The sequence below is a fragment of the Chelonoidis abingdonii genome, chromosome 1 (genome assembly GCF_003597395.2).
Source record: "Chelonoidis abingdonii isolate Lonesome George chromosome 1, CheloAbing_2.0, whole genome shotgun sequence".
NCBI classification, from domain to species: Eukaryota; Metazoa; Chordata; order Testudines; family Testudinidae; genus Chelonoidis; species Chelonoidis abingdonii.
In genome coordinates this window covers 117,350,297-117,372,491 of record NC_133769.1, presented here as the reverse complement: position 1 = coordinate 117,372,491, position 22,195 = coordinate 117,350,297, and the positions used below count along the sequence as shown (strand labels likewise).

Below are 22,195 nucleotides of genomic sequence, written 5' to 3'. Positions count from 1 at the left end.
GCTGAATATCTGTATTTTGGTTTATTCTCCCCCATATATATTACTTTGTATTTTTCCCAATTCAATCTCATTTTGTTATTTCTAACCTCTCTTTTTGTTTTGCATTTTTCCACTACATTTCTGTCTCATTTAATAATTATGATATTACCTTTATCTCCCAACCCTTTCTCTCACATAATTTTCTGGAGAAAAACCCCTCACTTCACTCTTCCACACTAGCCATTCTCTCTGTATCCTTTGTTTCTTCAGCCAGAATCTAGAGAAAGTGCTGTCATGTCTCCCAAGTCAACCCTCCTTGATAACTTTGTTTGTTTCTTGCCTATTTTTTAAGTATGGAGACAGTTTCCTGCTGTATGGTGTGTTGTGATACTCTACTTAGGAAATGCTATTAAAAAGCTCTACTATATACTATGGAAAGATTCTATATGAACATGCATGTGCAAAAACATGGTTTGAGCCCCTATATGGGTATAGAGACATCAATGTGTTATTGAATTGGAACCAGATCTAGTTTATATGTAGGCATGTAGAAAGCGTGGCAGGAGATGGTCATAAGGGTTGAAGATTACTGATGGCTAACGGTGGTATGTCATTCTTTTTGTTAGCTAGTAAGGCCCCATGCTACTGAATCACTGCTTTATTTAAGAGAAAGTTTTAAAGTCACAAGCTTGTTATGCCTCTTAACAAGCTATGTTTAATTGCAGACCTTCTGGCTTGTTTTATGGCTCCAGTATGAACCAGCGAGTGGTAGAAGGGTGGGTTGATGTTTTTGGATCCCTGTGCCCAGTGTTCTGGTATGGCATCTTATGCTTTTCAATGATAATCCATAATTCTTTTGGAATTGCATCCAGCTATTTTTAGGGGTCATACATAGAGTTGGGTGACATTTTTTGGCTGAAACAGTTTTTTGCCAAAAATACAGATATGGCAACACCTAAATGTTTCATGGTTTTTTGGGTCAGTTTTGCCAAATTGTTCATTTTGAGAAAAACAAACTAAATTCAGAAAAAATCTAAAAATTTTATTTTGACATTTTTAAATGAAATGTTTTGATTTTTCAATTTGAAATGACTTTTCCTTTCAAAAATTTTTAATTTTATTTAAAAAAACATTCAAAGACATTTTAAAATGGTCAAAAATGAAACAATTCGTTCGACCCATTAATGAAGGTTACTTACCTATAACTAAGGTTTCTGCATGATGAGCTCTGTCTATTCACACTTATGGAATGCGCTGACCACTGAACTGAATAAAGACTGCATGCAGTACAACTTTCACCTTGTTCTTTTTTTCATAAGCAATAAACAGCTTTGGGGACTAGCTAAATTGCTTAATCAGTCCTGTCTAAATAAAAACCTAAAGGCTTCTAACATCCAGAGTATGTAGTTTAGCCTCCCCCTCTTCAATATGAAGTTTGGGAAAGAACACTGGCAAAATTTTATAGACTGGTTTATGTGAAAATATGAGATCCTTTTACATAAATACATTGGGTTTGTACAAGAACTGTGTGAAAAACTAAATGGCTGATCAGCCATTGATGTACCTAATTCATTTTGGCTATGTCTACACTACAGCAGCACAGCTGTATAGACGGAGCTGTGCCCCTGTAGTGCTTCTGGTGAAGATGCGCTAAGTCAATGGAAGAGAGCTCTCCCATTGGCTTAATAACGCCTGCTTCCATGAAGGGCGGTAGCTATGTCGGCAGGAGAAGCTCTCCCACACAGCACAGACCACAATGCCGCTTAGGTTGCTAAAACTTATGTCACTCAACGGTGTGGATTATTCACACTCTTGTGTGATATAAATAAACCCGAAGTAATTTATAGTGTAGGCATCGCCTTATATGCCTTGCAGAGATAAATGACTATCAAAGTCACTGTCTAAACAGACAAAATAAATTACAGCTTCCGAAAGGCTCAGAGTGAGGTCTTATCAATTGTGAGAGCACTATGTTTAAATCCTAAGATGGTACAGGATATCTGATTGGAAGGTATAAATTACTGAGGCCTTTTAAAAACTTTTTGACTATATTATTACTAAAAATTGATTTTTCCCTCCACAGGCACATGGTATGCTGATATGGCTGAGAGATGAATCTTCAGTGAAGATAGTGAGAGAGCTCATTTCTTAAGGTATAACAAACATTGTAAAATGAAACTAATTGGTGTTGCATATGGATCTGCATCAAAATATTTTCTATTTATGACTAGAACATCTTTGTGTTGACTCTTCCCTGGAATATGACAATCCATTTTGCACAACTAATGAACAACATTTTTCTAACAACCCTAGAGCCCTATTCCCCATGGTGTTAGATGAAGAGACTGAAGATCTGGATGACAAACCATCCCGTATTTTTTCAAGTCCTGTACTAGCAGCAGAGGTTCTATTAGTCCTCTTGACAGGTCCATTAAGTCTGGATACCATTGTTGCCTGGCCCATACTGGTGCTACTAAAATTACATTGGCTTTGTCCTGTCTTAGCTTGTTTATCATTCTCTGGATGAGTGGGAATGGGGGAAATGTATATATTAATCCCTGATGCCAGTGTATTTAAAAGGCATCTGATATTAAGTCCTTGTTGCTGTCTGGTCTCGTGCAAAACTTCCGACACTTCCTGTTGCTGTTGGATGCTCACAGATCTATTATCAGATTCCCCCATAAACTGAAAAGGTGCACTACTGCTTTGTCACTCAAAGATCACTTATGCATCTGACATGCTGAACAAATGGATTGCTGCTGGGTGAACATCCAAAGACTTTTGCCTTCCTCCAAAACTATAGGGAATGAGTCCCCCCGCCCCTACCCCTTTTGCTTGTTCAGATCATACAATATCGTCATATTGTCTGTGACCAACTGAACTCCCTTGTGTTTTACCTGCTGTTGAAATGACTTTAGAGCCAATCTGACTGCTCTCAGCTCTAATACACTGATATGTAAATTCTTTTCGTTGGGTGACCAACAAGCTCTAACAACATGTTGTTTAAGTGAGTCCCCCATCCTAGTGTGGATGCATCAGAGGTAAGTATTGCTGGAGTAATGCCTTCATTACATTCTGATCATTGGACTGCTACATTAGTGATGTTAACATCTGCTGTGGAATTATTAATTTCTGAAGAATGTTGTCTAAACCTGGTTCAAAACTTATTGCTAACCAGTGCTGAATACCCCTTATCCTAAAACGAGAATATGGTATCACTAATGTAGTTGATGCCAACAGACCTATCAACCAGAGAAAGAGGAGGATTGACTGTTGTGGGAATTTGAGATAGACCTTTTATTTTTATAAATCTTTCCTCTTTTCCTCCCCCCAGAAAAGCTCTTGCCATCAAGTATGGTCCCTACAATGAGGGTCCTTTGGGTTGGATTTGAAGACAACGTTTCCCAAGTTATTTGTAATCCCAGACTGGCAAAGAGGAAACATTTGTTTTTATTTAATGGGATGTCCTCTTATACAACACTGTTATTAACCAATCATCCAGCTACAGACACACAAAGATCCTCTGCCTTCTTATATATACTGCTACTACAGATAGGCATTTTGTTGACACTCTGGAACAAATCAAAAAGAGGACTTTGTACTGAAAATGTTCCTCTCCTACCCTGAAATGTAGATAGTTTCAATGACAAGGTCTTCCTGAAATATGGAAATATGTCTTTTAAATCTAGATCTGCAAACCAATCCTGAAGGGAAAGGGAAGGGATGATAGAAATTAGAGATAACATGTGGAAATGAAATTTCTTTATATATTTATTAATTTTCTTAAAACCAAAATAGGGTGAAGACCCTAGTCTTTTTTAAAATTAAAAAACACCACATATAAAAACCTCTCCCTCTCTGATTTGGTGGTATCACCACCATTGTTCTTAACTTCAGTAAAGATTGAACCTCCGCTCTTAGTAAATCAAGGTGAGCTCAATCCCTGGTCAGGGATGACATAGGGGTTGTGGAGGGGGGAGACTCTTGAGCTGAATTGTATAGCTGCATGCAATAACTTCCAGGATCCACCTGTCAGATATTAACAACTCTCATTTGTGATAAAATTGGGACAAACAGTCCCCAAATTGCCCAACCAGAATGGTTTATAACTCCTGTGACAAAGTTCCTCCTCTACCTTGGTGGGTCCTGCGCTTATTGGCAGATTTGCTCACCTCAGTGATCTTCCCCACAGTCTGAATCAACTCCTCCTGTGTCTGATCAGGAGTTGGGAGGTTTGGGGGGAACCTGGGCCCGCCCTCTACTCCGGGTTTCAGCCAGGCCTGTGATGCAGCTGTCTATAGTGCCTCCTGTAACAGCTGCATGACAGCTACAACTCCCTGGCTACTTCCCCAAGGCCTCCTCCAAACACCTTCTTTATCCTTCACCACAGGACTTTCCCCTGTGTTCGACAACGCTTTGTACTCTGTAGTCCCCACAGCACAGCCTCTCACTCTCAGCTCCTTGTGCCTCTTCGTCCCAGTCCTCACACGCACTTCCTCTCCTCTAGCTCCTCTCCACCTGACTGGAGTGAGCGAGCTCCTTTTAAACCCAGGTGCTCTGATTAGCCTGCCTTTGATTGGCTGCAAATATCTAATCAGCCTGTCTGCCTTAATTGGTTCTAGCAAGTTCTTGATTACTCTAGTGCAGTCCCTGCTCTGGTCACTCAGGGAACAGAAAACTACTCACCCAGTGACCAGTATATTTGCCCTCTACCAGACTCCTGTACCCCACTGGTTTGGCTCTGTCACACTCCATAGACTTATGTAAAATCTGAGACTTTGTAGGAACCACAGCTGATGAAATAAAAGAATTCCTCCCCTTCTTACTACAAGGCTTATAAAATTTCTCTCCTGTTAATGTTCAGAGGCTTGATATTGAGGCTGATGACAGTAACTCTTCCTGTTAAGGAGCGAATGTAGAAGATGATGAGTACTGTCTTTGATAACTAAATGTTAGAGCTCTAGACTCTCTCTTATTCACAGGAATGAAACCTAGACATCTAGCTGTAGATCTCACATTCTTAATTATTTCTAGTATTTCATCCATCTGTATGCTAAACAGACCTTCCCCTTCAAAAGGCAGATCTTCAATCCTCACCTTCATTTCATGGGATAAGTCTACTGAACTGAGCCATGAATGCCATCTTAAAGCAATGGCTGAAGCTACTGCCCTAGCTGAAGAATCAAATGCTGCTCTCAAATGATGCTTGGCAACATTCTGTCCTTCTGTGAGCAGGTATTCACCAATCTTCTATGTTCCTGAGGTAAAGTATTAAGGAATGGCAACATCCTACCGCATAGATATCTTTTGAAACTGTTTTTTTCTTTGATTCCATACCAAACAGGTAACTATACTATTATTATAACTAACTACTAGAAGTGTTTAACTGTGTAATAACTAACATTTAAGACTAGCAAACAATCACACATCCGGAAGAATTCCAGAGCTCCACACACAGACTGTTCAGCTGATCATGGTTAGAAGGAACTGTGGCAGCTGGAGCGCCATGCCCTTTTATACCTCCACCCTGGAATGCTCAACATGCAATGAAGCGAGGGGCCAGTGAAGCCCTTGGGCACTCCAATGGCTACTGCTAGCTATAGCTCTAATGTTCAGGCTGAAGCAGCTGGAACATCCCAAAAGTGGCAATGCGCAAAGGACATGCGAAGGAGAATATTTTTTTTTAACTTCTCAAAACTGTAAGTGAACCAAAACATTTTCCATTCAGCTTTATTCATATACTGTGTGTGATACAATTTTTCAGAAGAAGACAATACATTCTGTCTTTCCAGAGAGGGACATCTGGTTGCAATCCTGACATGTAAAATGAAAGAATATGGGAACTTTTTCTGATAAAATTGCCTTGTAGCAGATGAGATCCCATTTATTTTCCCCAATCCTGAATCCTTTAATACAGTGGTTCTTAAGCTTTTCCATATCAGTACCTATTTTTCCACATCATGACTGTTCTGAGACTGCACTTCTTCCTTTTAGCTGCTATCCCCCCATCCCATTTAGTCATGTAGGGAGTTGCACCTCATAGGCTGAGAACCTATGTCATATTCCAGCTCTGAAAGAATCATTTAAATATGCCAAAGCCGATCAATAAAGTATTTAGCAAGGTTTGAGCCAAGTTCAGCTAAGAAAACATTGTATCTTTTGTGAGCTCAAACAAGTGATTCAAAACTTTGTCACATGAAAGCCAACAAAATTCAGTCTGGAGGAGGAGATGTGGATAATAAGTGCTCATTTCTTCACACAAAATAAGACTGAGGCATAGATTGGCAGGCTTACCTTTAAAAAAATTCACAACTTTTAAGTCACATCAAGTACTTTTTCCAGTTCCACTGGTATCCGCTTTGTCGCTATACTTTCCCAGTGCACTGAACAATGCGTTCAAAAGGCAAGATTGGGTTCTAGTCACAAAGTTGCTGAGTTTTCATGCCAAAGCTCAGGCTTCATCAATGCAAATACACAGTGATGCCAATCCAACCCAGCTGCAAGAACTAATTGTTCAAAAGCTTCAATAAATTTCCCCTGAGGAGCATCCTGTCAGTACACAGCAAACAGGAAGTCCTTATATATGGACCATTTCCAAGCAAACCAGCCAAATGTTAAAAGTTGGGCACAATACGACATCTGCAGTTTTATCTAGTTGTATTGACAAGAACTGCATCTTCTGAACTCTTCTAAACAGCTATTCCTGAACAATCGGCAGGGATGTCATTAATTCATCAGCTAACTGCATCACTGAAGAGGGAAACTGTTTTTACCTGATTGGTGGCAGCAGTTCCCAGCATAACATCCAAGACACAAAGCACAATCAACGTTTCCCCAATTACATGAAGCTTGGTAGCTTTCACTATTTGTAGAACTCTGTGTAGCCCCAAAAGCCAGTCTGTTTCATCAACAAAAGTCGGTCCAATGAAAGATATTACCTCAATGAAAGATATGACCTCACCTACCTTGCCTCTCTAAGAATCTTTTGTCAGGTACTGCGACAACTGTTTTGAAATACTCTGGTAGGTGACAAGCATTCTATTATGTGCTTTGCTCCAAGTGCACTAGAGTGGAAAGTTAGATTGCAGCACAGATCCACAAAATAGAGGAAAGAGTAAGGAAGAGAGGATGGTTGCCACTGTCCTGCTGGCTGCATGGAACACACACTATAATCCAGTCAGCTTCCCCTTGTGGGGAAGGTGGAAAGCAGGAGGCAGCTGCAGGTAGGTCCCATCTGGGCAGGGAGACAAAACAAAATGTTGGCCTCCTGGCTGCAGCAACATGGTGAACTCCATGGCAAAAATACTGCATTCTGTGGCTTATTGGAATGATGTCAAATTCTACAATCACCAAATTGCAGACTCTTTGACAGAGATGCATGGGAGCAATTCATACTTTTTAGAGTATCATTTCAGACAGTCTACAAATTCAGGTAGGCACCACTGCATCAGATTAAACTTTCAAGATTCTCTCTGTCAGGGCAGGAAATATATATATTTGTTATATAAAAAGGCAGGAAAGGAAAAGAAAAGGTGGCTGTTACCTGCTCAGGGGCTGTGACCCACAGATTGAGAACCCCTGCTATAATGCATTCCCATGATTTAAGTGCAACAAACTGCCAGCAAATATATACTATAGGTGTGGTTTGTGCAAGGATAGTAACAGGATGTATTCACAAACTAAAGAGTTACAATTTAAAATGACTGATCTCACAGTATTATTATTTATTATTGTATTACCATAGTCATGGATCAGGACTCCATTGTGCTAGACACTGAAGAATATGACCTTCAGATTTCCATGTCATCAGCATAAACTTTTAGAAGAACCAAGCTCATTTTCAAGGCTCTTGGCTCTACCACTTTCCCCACATCTGAGATTCCTTCCCATTACAGACCTCTTAGGGTACAATTTCTTGGGCTGTCAAGTACTAGTAAGATGGTTATAGCTGAGGGGCTGTGTGGTCTAATGGCCGTGGCACCAGAGTGGGAGACAGGAATTCCTGAGTTCTAATCTGGGCTCTTCCACTGATTCATTGTGTATCTTCAGTTTCCCAATCAGTAGAGTAGGGATGATGATACTTACACTCCACTTCAGAAAGGGCTTTGTGATGAAGAAATGTTATAGAAGAGGCACTGGGTGTTATAAAAGCTATATATAGCTATCTAAGTGGCATTGGATGTTGTAAGGAATTATTTTATTTATTAGTATTTGTATAGGGCTTTAAAGAATTAAAATGCTGTACTAAAATTATACTGCAGCCATGAATCTTAATGAATGAGAGCAATATCTGTAATAAACCAAAACAGTTTTTCTTTGGGCTGAGAGCAAACATGGGAAATTTCAGCTCAAAAAATATATTTTTAAAAAAGTTACAATTAACTGAAAACAAAGCTAATAATACTTTGGACTTCTATGACATCTTTCATCTGAAGATATAAAATTACTTTACAAACAATTTATTAAGCCTCAGTACCTCAGTGAGGTAATGAACCTGCCTCCTCAACTAAAGCTATGGAATCACTACTGAAATGTAACAAATAACAGACTTGACTGCTAGCTGAAGTACAGACGACATGCCTGGCCTGCCAGCATATTCCTTTGAGAGCAGGTGTGAAGGGAACTGAAGTCAGTGGCAGCAAGAATTTAACCTGTGCACAGTTTTATTTTAAAAATATAAAAGGACGAAGGGCAATGCTAAAAGGAGGGCAAAAGAGCGAGAGTAAGTATTAATTCCATAGGAAGGTAAATCGCTGCCATAGGAAAAAATGTTGACACAGCATTGAATGTTGCTGTATGGCATTGTGGCATTTCTTGTGTTCTCTTGTGGCTATGTAGTCTGAGGAGCAAGGTTGCGAACAGATGTCACAAAGGAAAATATAGGCTCCCAATGAAGACTGTCAATCATGCTTGGCCCTTTTTTCTATCAGTTTTTTGCATCTTTGTCAAAGTGTTTACAAATTTTATTGACAGTTGCTGTATATTCAGGTTTGCTCTTAGCAGTGTCTTTGAAGTTATCAATATTCATGAGGTGAGAGTCTCCTTAAGGGTGTTTTTGAAGCATTCACATTGACTGCCCTTCCTGAATTTTCTGAGTTTCAGCTTGCCATAGGACTTTTTCAGGAGTCTCCAATCACCCTTTCTGACAACTTGACTTGTCCGCCTAGGATGAGATGTGATAATCATTGCCTCGATGCTGGTTGTTTTTGATCTTTGAAGGATGTTAATGTTTGACACTTTGTTTTGTTAGCAGACCTTCAGAATAGAGCAAAGACATTGCATGTGAAATTTTTCAAATTATTCAGTGTGTATGCAGTATGTCATGTTTTACACCCATATAAAAGAGATGCTATCATTGCTGCATTGTATATCATCAGTTTTGTTAACAGCATGAAGGCGTGCTTGTTGAGTATCCTATGGCAAAGTCTTCCAAAACCCTAGCTTTTCTTTTGCATTCTGTTTGACATTTTCTTGACCCAGGGAACTGTCACTTGAGATGGTATTGCCCAGGTATGTAAAGTGATTGATATTCTTTAGTTTTGTACCATCAAAGGTGATGTTTGGTTCAGTGATAGTGGCTCATGACACTGGTTGGAACAGGACTTCAGGATTTTCCAGGCTGAAAGTGAGTCCAAACTGTTTAGCTGCCTCTGAGAAACTATCAAGGATAAGTTATAGGTTACTTTCACTATGACTAAATAGAGCACAATCAACTGCAAAGAGGGCGTCACATATGAGTTTCTCAAGGACTTCTGAAGAGTTATCCATCAGTTCTGCAGCTTATGTGGATATCCTTTTGAAGGTTGTCAGTTGTGTAGTTCAGAACCGCTGCAAAGAAGAGACCAAAGAGGACCAATGTCTCAGCACACGGTCTAGTTTCACCCCAGTAAATATGGGGAATGACTTAGAGAGGCGTCATCTGAGAGGACTTGACCAGTCATGTCTTCGTGGACTTGACATATGACATTAACAAATTTGATGGGGCATCCAAACTTTTCTAGAATTTTCAGAGGCCATTTCCGCTCAGTGTCAAATGCTTTTTTTTTTCTTTTTTCAAATAAAGATCAATAAAGACAGCATATAGTTCCATGTTTTGTTCAATTCATTTGTCCTGAATCTGTTTCTCAACAAAAATCATGTCTGTGATGCTCCAAACTGATCTAAATCCACACTGGATCTCTGGCAGAAACTTCTCTGATACTGTTTGAACAGGCTGATTGAGCAAAATACAAGCAAGGATTTTACCATCTACAGATAGGAGGGTGGAAACCTGGTAGTTGTTGCAGTCAGAGTTGTTACAATTATGATTACATAAATAAAGGTATCTTTGAAATCCTGAGGACTTTTCTCAGGCAGCCTAATAATTTCATGTAGATAGTTGACAGTGTTGGGGCCTGCAAGTTTGAAGATTTCCGCTGGTATGTTGTCTTTGCCTGGTGATTTACCTGACTTCATTTGTTTTTGCACTTTTTCAAAGGTCAGTAACTAGACGATTTCTTCATGCTGGGAGTCCTGGGTTCCTCTGCACCTGTGGGTTGACAACAGAAAGATGGCTGAGTAGCTCAGTGAAGTGCTGTGTCCATCTTTCACAAATGCCTCTCTTGTCCTTGATTAAGGTAAATATATCTAAATGCTTTAGTGGAGCTGGCACAAAATTTGATGGGCCACAAATGGTCTTCAGTGAGCTATAAAATAACTTTGTGTTGTTAGTATTGGCATTATGCTGTATTTCTTCTGTCTTTTCCAATCAGTTACCCTGTAGAACACGAAGCTATCTTTGAGCCTTGGTTTGCAGGTAATTGAATTTGTCTTTGTTTGATGTGGACTCGTTGTTTCTCCAAAACTTAAACGCATTTTCTTTTCCTTGTGGATATTTTGGATTTCATCACCATTTTCGTGAAACTAATCCTGGTGCTGTCTTTGATTTTTACATAGATTTGAATATATTCACTTTTCAAGCACGTCATTAGGTAATGATATAATGCCATCAAATTTTCCTCTACGTTTCCCTGCAGTTTTATTGATGCAATGGATGTCTCAAGTTTGCTATGTCCAATTTCGGTTTAATCTGTACAACATTGTTTCATTGATCATCCTGTGGGGGATCCAAAAATTTGCTCTTCTTATTGCTCTGGTGATTTTCATTGTTATCACTGGGTATAGATTGGATTATGTCATCCCAATGAGAACAGAATTGTTTATTTCTTCTGTACTGTTCATGACTGGATCATAAGCACTGATAAACACTGATCTAAAAGTGACTGGGAAAAAAAAACAACTCCAGGAAATGTGAGTGAAGATGGTTTGTTTTTAATCAGTAAATGTGAGTTTTGTTGTTCTTCAGTAAGGTCTGTTCAAGGGTATGAGACCATCTTGCTCACTGTGCCAGCTCAGCCGTTGTCAGATTCCCTGGCTCTGCTCCTAGCATGGCTCCCTGCTAGACAGAAACAATTATTGAGGAGCAAAGAGTGGCAAAACAAGAAGCTTTGTGACTGATAATCTGCGTGGATTACAGGCCTACAACAAAAGCCACAATGCTTCAATTGTATAACCAGTAGCACTGGATAAGAGCCAATTGCACTCACTTCAGCCAGAACTTTCTTATGTTCCTATCACAGAATCATAGACTAAGGTCAGAACGGACCATTATGATTGTCTAGTCCAGGGGTGGGCAAATTTTTTGGCCCGAGGGCCACATCTGGGTTCCAAAACAGTACTGAGGGCCGGGTAGGGAAGGCTGTGCCTCCCCAAACAGCCTGGCCCCTGCCCCCTATCCACTCCCTCCCACTTCCTGCCCCCCTGACTGCCCCCCTCAGAACCCTCAACTCATCCAACCCCTCCTGCTCCTTGTCCCCTGACTGCCCCCTCACGGGACCCCACCCCCTACTGGAATGTGGCCCTGCGAACATGGGCGGAGGACTTAGGAGGAGCAGGGGCAGCCACACAGCCAGAGAGAAGCAGTGGTTTCCCCTTCAAAGCGCTGCTTCTCTCCGGCCAGCTGTGTGGCCGCCCAGTGCTCCCCCTGAATCCTCTGCCTGCGTTCGCTGCGCTCCCGCCACCCGCACCGCCTGCCTGCTCCCCTGCAATGCAGCCCCTCCCCCCCTGCGGGGGGTACGTCGGTGCTGAGCTGCCCGAGTGCCCGGCCCTGGGCCCCCTGTTGTTGGGGGGTCCTGAACCAGGGCACCCTGTGTTCACTGGTATATCTGCTCCTAAGCTGTGCCGCCTGGCTGAAGCCAGCCATGCCACTGCACTGCCAGCACAGCGAGCTGAGGCTGTGGGGGAGGGGAAACAGCAGGGGAGGGGCCAGGGGCTATCCTCCCTGGCCAGGAGTCAAGGGCTGGGCAGGACAATCCCATGGGCCAGATGTGGCCTGTGGGCCGTAGTTTGCCCACCACTGGTCTAGTCTGACCTCCTGCACAACACAGGCCACAGAATCTCACCCACCCACTCTCCTGTATCAAACCCCTAACCTATGTCTGAGCTACTGAAATCCTCAAATTGTGGTTTAACGATTTCAAGGTGCAGAGAATCCACCAGCAAGTGACCCGTACCCCATGCTGCTGAGGAAGGTGAAAAACCCCCATGGCCTCTGCCAATCTGCCCTGGAGGAAAATTCCTTCCTGACCCCAAATCAAATGGCGATCAGCTAAACCCTGAGCATATGGGCAAGACTCACCAGCCAGACACCCAGGAAAGAATTCTCTGTAGTAACTCAGATCCCACCCCATCTAACATCCCATCACAGGCCTACTTCAAGAGCTTCTTGACTGGGATGTGTACGAACACAATGCTTTCCCTCACTGTCTGTCTGTTCACTCCTGTGCCAGCCCCATTGTCAGGAGACTTAAAACCATGCTACAAAGACAACGCATCTTGGCAGCTGAAATATCTTTTTCTAAATCTTGATATAGCTGTACTTGCAGTGCTTGGATATCTGGTGATGGTTACGGTATAAGAACCTGAATAGAATGCTTTACACTGAAGCTACTCCCTAGATGAAGATCAGGCTGTGACTGTACCACAGTTGAACAACAATACTGTTGCGGCCAACAATATTTCTTACAATAATTCTCTTTGTGTAAAATTTTCCACATAAAGAGGACATAAGTCTGTGCATACGCTGTGGTTCTGAACAGGATGAACCATAATTCAGAAATCACAGAGAGCTTTCAGTTTTATCCAATAAATGGTGGGAACTCTGATATACAAGTTTTGTAAATATCTAAACAGATAGATCCAAATTCCCAGAGCCACTTATTTTGAAACATTTATTTTAACTTCTCTCTATTCCATGCAGGGAAAACAATGGCAACAACATATTTAAAAAATTCAAGTGTACTATCTAGATCACCTACTGGCATCCTTTGACAGGGCCACAATTATATGGCCTGAATCCAAGTCAGCAGTAGCTTGCTGTCATAAATAGATAGGTAAGGTAAGAGTTAAGTTTCTCAAAGCCAAGCTGTTGGCATTTTGCATCTCAATTGTCCTGAGGGTAGAGAACGCTTATCTCTTGGGAAACAGAGAAACCGGTTTCTGGGCAAGCCGGGGAAGGAGGGATTTTTTCCCCTGCTTTTAGCATCCAAGGCATTTGGAATCTGGGTGTCCCACCAAGGGAGGGTTGGGGGCACCAGAGAGAGGAAAGAGGGGGGCTTACCTGAAACTCCCCCAAGCTCACTACCAGCTTGGGTATTTGGGCTGCCACCAGGTCAGGAATTTAATTAGAGAGCCTGACCCCCCCGTGCCTGCTCTTTCCCTGAAAGCAATAGGAAAATAGCCCACAGCCTGGCTTTTCCCGTCCCTTTGCCTCCCTAGGAAAAGAAACTTCCACACGTTTTAAAAGAAAAGTTTATATAAAAAAAAGAAAGAAAATATAAAACAATAATCTTGCATTAAGAAACTCAATACAGGCTCTTGCTTATAAGAAGATATGAAGAAACAGTCTGATTTAAAAGATAGCCCAATTAAACCAGTCCAACCCAATCCACATACATGTAAATACAACCCAAGCTCCTCATAGCCGAATTGCTTTGGGGTTCCTTTGTACTCACAGATGTGTAGGAGACACTTGGAGATAAGATGCAGTTAGGAGGAAGCTTGTTAACTCACAGCCGAAAAAAAAAAGACACAGCCATCCACCTATTCGTACAACCCAAAGCTCCTCACAGCCGAATTGCTTTGGGGGTTCCTTTGTACTCACAGACTTTTGGTATAATATTTGAAATAAGGAGGAGTTAGGAGGAAACCTTGTTTACTCACAGCCGAGAAAACAAAAAAGACTCTGAGTATACAAATTCCCGCCCCTGACTTTAAACAATCCAGTTCTCTGATTGGTCCTCTGGTCAGGTGTTTGGTTACCCTTTCCAGGTAAAAGAAACTTAACTCTTACCTTACCTATCTATTTATGACACTTGCTCTTTTGGAACTTTGATGATGTTTTAGTCTCACCAACTTTTCTACACTCGGACCTACTTGCTGTTCTACTAACTGGGATACATGCTGCCATTTTTAGAAGAGAAGGTTACTTACCAGTAACTATGGTTTGAGAGTTGCCTTCATGCATTCACAATTGTGGGGGCACCACCTCACAAGAGGGAATACACAGACACTTCAAAGAGCATCAGTTACCAGAGTATCAGCATTTTGTGCTATGTCCGCGGGCGGCTCCAGGCCCCAGCACGCGAGGGCGGCAGGCAGGCTGCCTTCAGCGGCTTGCCTGGGGAGGGTCCGCTGGTCCCGCGGCTTTGGCGGACCTCCTGCAGGCGTGACTGTGGAGGGTCCGTCAAAGGCAGCCTGCCTGCCGTGCTTGGGGCGGCAAAATGCCTAGAGCCGCCCCTGGCTATGTCATCAATTTTCTTTGTGGCAGATGAAAAGGGAATTCATTTTCTGATTGGGTAATCTTTAACAGCAGACATTGTCCTAAAACCTAAGACAGATAGGGCAAAACAGGTCTATCTGCAACCCTAAAAGGTTCTGTACAGTTTCCTCAATAAGTGTTAATAAAAACCTTGCAAAAGCATGGAAACTCTCATGTAGTTATGTGGTAGTAAGAGAGGAAACTGCTCATCTGTCAGTCTCTTCTGACCCAGTTTTACATTCTTCTATTACAAAGAGAAATGCCTCTAACATGGGAACTTTACTTTGGAAAAGTTCATAGTAGGAGGAGTGTGTGTCAGGTGTCAAACTGCTGGGTTTCCAGGGAAACAGGTAACTATGGAAAACTAATATTTTGCATGAAGGCTATTCTAGAGTCTAAAAAGCTTCTCCTCTCCCCCATTTCCTAAAGAAAGAAATTAACTTGAGAAACAATGAAATATCTGCAATGCCTTAGCCTCATGAGGGAAGTCAGACAAATCCTTGCAGGGAGGAAGCATAAAGTAGTGCACAAAAGCTTGTTTCAGCACGGAGATGGCAATCCTGACATGTAAAATTCTCTCTAAGTGTTAGAAAGTATTATTATTACGGTCCAGTGTTGCTTGTCCACAAATGGCTCGTTTCTATGTGGTGGAGCTCATGAGCGGTGAATAATGGCCCCTCATTTCATGCTGCTCTGTGTATGAAGCAGATGGGGAGGAGGAAGATACAGAAGGCCAAGGAGATTTTAATTATATGTACTCAAACCTTCTGCAAATGCCAAACAGTCTGACCACAGAAGCTGAATTTTGGGCAGCTAGAGGCTTGTAATTGCTCTTTTCCCTACCCGCAAGTCAGGGACCCTGGTGACCAAAGCCTGGTCTGCAATCATAAAATCACTGTGAAGTCTATAAGTAGTTATGGGCCAGTGATTGCAAATGTATTACAGCAACAACTGAAAGGTTGGTTACTTGACTGTATTTGCAGTATAAGCATTGTAGATCACTACAGGTACACAGAGGGTGTGGAGCACAGGGCAGAGCCCTCCTGTTACTGAGACAAGCAAATGAGGGTTTGTCTACACAGTGGGAAATGTACTCTATGGGGGTATGATTTCTATATCACACTAATGTATTGGACCTCATGGACTTTGCTGGTGTGCACTAAATGTTCCCTAGTGCCCTATTCAAAACACACTATGTTAAAGTACACCAGCAGGGTTTACATGGAACAATTAATGTGCAACTTGTTAGTGTTCTTTAGAAATCACATTAAAGCGCATTAACCCACTGTGCAGACAAGCCCTGAGAGATCAGCAGTCAGGCACTACACGACACCAACAGTTAACCCCCGGAATAGTCAAAGAAGCATTTCACTTTTAAATGGAGAGGTTCTGAGAATGTCATTTTATCAGCTGTACATGTTCAGTGTCACTTTCTTCTGCCTTCTTTCTAAAACATGGTCGGAACTTTTTTTTTTTAAACTGTCATGTGGTTCAACAGGATAACACAGCTACGATGACAGTGGAGCAGATCCTACCCATATTGCTAGTGAAGCAAACAAGATCGCCTTGCCTAGGCAGGTATGGGGAGCCACTAGTGAGAAGTTTGAACAGATGTTTCTCATGCTGTCAGCGGGAAGAGATGGAGGCAGGAAAGAGATGGAGGCAGAGGGGACGACGGCTCATTCTCCCTTCATAATTCCAGAGCAGAGCTTGTGAGAACTGACATGGATAGCAGAAATCTTTCTATAACTCAATAACAAACCCTCTTTTCCTACCTTTAGGTGAGATTTCTTCTTTCCCTGGACAGATATTCAGGATAGAAAAGCTCTAAGAGCAAACCTCAGCAAGTGACTAATTCCTCATGGACAATGGCGATGTTTTTGGTGAACATTATGCCTAGGGTGACCAGACAGCAAGTGTGAAAAATCAGGGTGGGGGTGGGGGGAGTAATAGGAGCCTATATAAGAAAAAGACCCAAAAATTGGGACTGTCCATATAAAATTGGGACATCTGGTCACCCTAATTATGCCACTGAACACAATTAGTGTCTTTTTATTATTAAAAATGTACTGAATACTGGTGAAAGATGCCAGATTAATAATGCTCCATCTGTCCACAGGACAGGTACAGCACATGCAGCAGTAGTGTAAGCTTTCTTTATACTGTCTGACCCTTTCAAATATACCTCAGATCTCCCATGGATGAGGAGGATCAGGGGTGAGAGGGAGTTCATTGATCATATGCATTTAATCCTTGGTACCTATTTTGAAATCACCAATAAGATTACAAAGGTATCACTTAGAAAACTGTAGTGGTGGTTTTTGTGATACGGACATCTCTCTGTCCACTATGAAATAAAAAGACTGCCAAGCACCGGTCATATCTTTTATTAAAAACTGCTACAGCATTCTCCAGTAATACTCAAAAACACCCCAGTAACATTGTTTTAAGCTGCTATGCTAATTTATATCAGGAGTTCTCACACTTTATTGCACTGCGACCCCCTTCTGACAACAAAGTTACCACATGACCCCAGGAGGGGGCTGGAGTCTGAGTCCTGCTGCCTTGGGTGCTGGGAAATGGGCCGAAGACTGAGCCCTGCCACCTTTGGGGGGGGGGGGGTAGGGGTGAGGGAGAAGAGGGCCACAGCCCAAGCCCTGCCGTTTTGGCTTGGGGTGGAGCTCAGGCTGCAGCTTCAGCCCTGGGTTCCAGCAAGTCTAATGCTGGCCCTGGCAACCCTATTAAAATGGGGTTGCAACCCACTTTGGGGTCCTGACCTGCAGTTTGAGAACCGCTGGTTTAGATAATTACTGCACAATACTTACTTATTTTTTACGCACATAAGGAATGGTTACAACAGCTGTTCACTACCGACCTGAACTGGATTCAAACCAGTGATCTACTACAGATATGAAAGGTTTCAGATCCCTTTATCAATTTATTGAGCCAACCTATTGCTACTTCTGTATTCAAAAGGGAGTGAAAGTTATTATTAAACATTTATACAGTACCACTAATATATATGATGCTTCTCAAACAATTCCAGCTGAATAACAATCTGACTCTGAGCTCCCACGCTCATGAATTGAGAATCCCCATGGATTGGAGCCTCCAAGCAACAGCATTATTATTATTAAACATTTAAACTGTGGTTGCGCCTAGAGATCTCAACCAGCTTGGAGCTCTGCGGTGCTAGGCACTGTACACATATAGTAAATGACAGACCTTGTCCTAGAGATCTTATTCCAGGAAACCTCCACAGGTCTCGGTATGAGCCCACAGAGAAGAAAAATTCAGCCTATTCTCATATGCCTTCCATTTACAACTCACAGCTGTGGACCAGGACTTTAAGCTGTGATAATTACTGTATGCTGCTTGTTAAATCTTAGTTTGAGAAGAAAATGAATCACAGAAACACAGGCCATTCTTGAACAGATGGTTGGTGGATGAACTGCGTTAAAGGAGGCCAAAGCTCTCTTGATTTACATTAATTCCAGTGTGGGTGTTCGCTTGACACGCACTGCAGGGGCTTCTCTCTGACTTATAATTAGAACACACTGGCTGGCACTGACCATAGCACATCTGGACTTTGTTAGACAACCTTCAGCTCTGTTTTCTTGCATCAGCCCTGGCCCCCTCATCTGAAGCAGCCTCTCAACCACTGTTTCACCATGAACCAGTCAAGGAGACAAACTACTTTGGGAGCAAGTAAATTGGGACTACGTTAGTTGGTAACCCTTGCCCTCCAATTCACCTCCCTTCCTTCTGATGATAGAGGAAATCCCTTCATGGAAGTTGACAACCAATCCTAAGCAGGCAGCTCCATTTACTGGAAAGCCTGGTCAATGCTGACTGCTTCATTAGGCAATGTTTCTATATCGAGGCACATTCCTGCAATTCAGGGACTAGAAGCTTTAAATTAAAAAAAAAATTGATGCCTTATCTTCTTTCTGAAATGCTCCCTCATCTAAGCTTTAGTGCACACAAATTAAAGAACCAAAATGTCTTTGGCAGGACTCCTTCCTTCTCTTTCACAGTAACACACAAGCAATGTGAGTGGGTGGGAACATGATATAGTGTGGGAGAGGCACAGAGCAAAGTTGAAGGAGAAAATTGCTACAAAATCTCTCTGAACCAAAGTACTTTCCTCCTTTGATGAATCCATGTCTCTCCACTGAAGTGTTTTAAATCAAAGAAAATCTTGCTTAGTCTGAATGACTGAAGAGCTCAGGACTTGCTTGTTGGGAAGTAAACTGGGGCTTATCCGTTCATGGATTAATTTCTGATTTGAGGAGATACAAACAATCTATATATGTTGTTCTCTTAAGAAAAGTCAATCTGTACGCACATTATCAACAGCTATGAAATTATATAAACGACTAATACTTTCCGCCAAAGTCAAAAGAAAGGCACTATTTGCATTCTACCATAGCCAGTTAAATGGATCTGTTCAGGCCCACTATACTATCGGGACACGACATTACTTCCTCCCCCCAAAAGACCTCCCCCTAGAGTCCCTGTCTGTTTTGCAAAGGGATTCACAAGTCAGGCTGGTGTTGTCATATAAAGACATGCATGCCCTTAATAGAAAGCTACCCCTCACCATTATGTTCAGTATGACACTCTGGAAGCTCACATGCTGAGAAGCACTTTCCACCATGATCAAACTGGGTATATGCATATTACATTTGAGTCCCTTGCTAGTGGAATGTTATCTTGCTGGAAAGTGACAATATTTATGACTCTACCAGTAAAATTGAATGTTACGAAATTGTAAAATCAGTTTCTAAACTGCTTTAATATTGGTTAAACAGTCAAAAAAAGAACTTTACTATGTGAACATTAATCATTTTATTTCAACATTAAATGTTAAGTGTAAAACCATTGTCATTAGAGCACTACTGCCTTCTAAGGAGGAAGTGGAGAAATCTCTGATCAGAAAGCACCCCTGGTTCTGACCCAGTACTCAGCAAGGCAGTATATTTTTAATTTATAGAGTCATATCACCTACGATAATAATTCCGTACCACCAGCCCACATGCCTGATTCTGTCCCTTCCCACCTGTTGCTTGAGCTGTTGCACCAGACGGTCCTTCTCTCGCTTCAGTGCAGCCACTTCATCTTGGGTCTTCTTCTTAGAGGATGAAAGCTCTAGCAGAGCAATGTTGGCATCTTTTTCACTGATGGCAGCTAGAAGAGCTTCTTGTCTGGGGGGGGAAAAAAGAATACAGTGCACTGGTGTCCTTAAAAAGTAAGGGGTATTTATGACAATCTGTACTCTCTGTTCATCCTTTTATAAAGTTATGATATATATATATTTACAAAATATGACTTTTGAGGTCTGGCTTGAAAAATCATAATCTGCTGAACAGTATTGTACTGGTAAAATATGCGTGGCAACACTGTATGTAAAGTTACAAGACTCTACTGTATAACTCTGTTATAACAAGCTCCAAGGTTAAGAAAAGCAGGCCCAAACCAGTTTTTCAGAGACAAAGACACACTGGCACCCCAGGCAGGTGCTAAAGGGCTATCACCTGCTTGAGAAGACATTCTCCAGCACGGGGGAAGGGGTAAGTAAGAAATTTACAGTCCATCACAGGGACAGTTTAAACTTCACGTCCACAAGAGCCTGTTTTGTTACCATGACTCAGCAAGGATATTTCTAGCATAAGAAACTGATTAACAAAGAGGGGAGGAAAATGCTGGATTTCACTATCCTTTTTCATCTCTGCTCATGACATCAGTGATTCTCAAAGAACTGAAATTGGGGATGGGATGGGGGAATCCTGGATGGGGGGCTTTTCAGCCAGTACACACTGCTGTAAGCTTATGGTGAGAAAAAACTTTTGCTTTTAAATTCACTTAGCTTAGTAAGTATCAGAGGGGTAGCCGTGTTAGTCTGGACCTGTAAAAAGCGACAAAGAGTCCTGTGGCACCTTATAGACTAACAGAAGTATTGGAGCATAAGCTTTCATGGGTGAATACCCACTTTGTCAGACGCATGATTATGTTCCAATACTTCTGTTAGTCTATAAGGTGCCACAGGACTCTGTGTCTCTTTTTAGCTTATTAAGTTAGTCATTTAGCTTGCATATTATCTTTTTATTTTCTTTGTAACCAAATCAGACTTTTATGCCTCATTACTTGTAATCACTTAAAATCTATCTTTCTGTAGTTAATAAACTTGTTTTATTGATTTATCTAAACCAGTGTGTGTTTGGATTAAAGTGTGTGGGAAACTCCATTTGGGATAACAAGGCTAGTGCATATCATTTTCCACTGATGAAATGATGGACTTTATATAAGCTTGCACTGTTCAGTAGTGTGCTGGGAAATAAAAGATGCACATTTCTGAGGGTACAGTCTGGGACTAGAGAATCTGCTGGTGTTCTTCTGCAGTGTAATTTGTGGGTGGCTGCCTAGTAGCACTCAATGTTGTTAGCTGGGAACAAGTTACCTGCTGGAGGGAGATTGTGTTAACTGGCCAGGACGGGCTGTTCACCAGTAAAGCAGTGTAAAAGGGATCTCAGGTTGGAGGAGACAGCTATTCAGCATTCCAGATTGTACTCTGGGTACTGCCACAGTACAGAGTTGGATATATGTGTACTATGGAATGCTGTGATAGGGAGTGTGATTCTAGGGATAGGATTAACTATGGCATTCACCAAGGTGGTATCAAACTCTGGGAGACTTACTCTACACCAGTCAATGATGCAATGGCTTATAAAAGACCCTATTTTGCTGTGTATCGAGACTATTGATTCAGTAGGTAGGATCGATAACCACGTAGGGTGGGAGAAGAGTGATGTGCTGTGTTCCTGTTCAGAACTTCCTAGTTTCTTAGACTCAGCTCAGCATTGTTTTAGGTTAGGTTTTCATCATTTTTGGGTACTTCAGACTGTTCTAAACAGATTCCCTCTATTGTAGGGGTTTCTAATATATACTGGTGTGATATATAAACATATAACAGAGTGGACCATTGTGTTCCATCTTCTTAAAATATATTGGCTATTCATGTAGCTATTTGAGGAGGAAAGTGGTCTGTGGCAAATTAGCTGCACTTATTTTTGCAGCGCACAGTATTCCCAGAAGCAAATGAAGATAAAGGGAAGATACAGGCCCTTTTCTGTTATCAGAGAGATGGTGAAGAGGCCGCTGGCAGAAAGCACTGGGGTTGACTGAGAGCTGGCAAAAGCGGACCCCTCCCTTATCAAGGATGCTTTTGCTGTCCTATGACTTCCTCTGTCAATATTCAGGATGATAAGGAGCTTTTGTCAGCTTTCTGCACTGAGCGACTGAGACAAATGTAGGCTTAGAGAGAGCTGCATATTAGCTAAAAAACTAGAGCAGGATCCT

At 41.8% G+C, this 22,195-nt stretch overlaps 1 protein-coding gene across 3 annotated transcripts in view; it reads right to left on the bottom strand.

The window, feature by feature from the left end:
• The window catches only part of ERC1 (ELKS/RAB6-interacting/CAST family member 1), a 633,604-nt gene that overhangs the window by 86,585 nt on the left and 524,824 nt on the right, over positions 1–22,195 (bottom strand). For 2 of the 3 annotated variants that reach the window (XM_032796761.2, XM_032796763.2), the window contains one exon: positions 19,899–20,043. In XM_032796761.2, the coding sequence (XP_032652652.1) occupies positions 19,899–20,043 (145 nt within the window). Of the gene's footprint in view, positions 1–7,679; positions 11,414–19,898; positions 20,044–22,195 lie in introns of those variants that run through there. The other variant, XM_075069542.1, reaches the window with a different exon arrangement.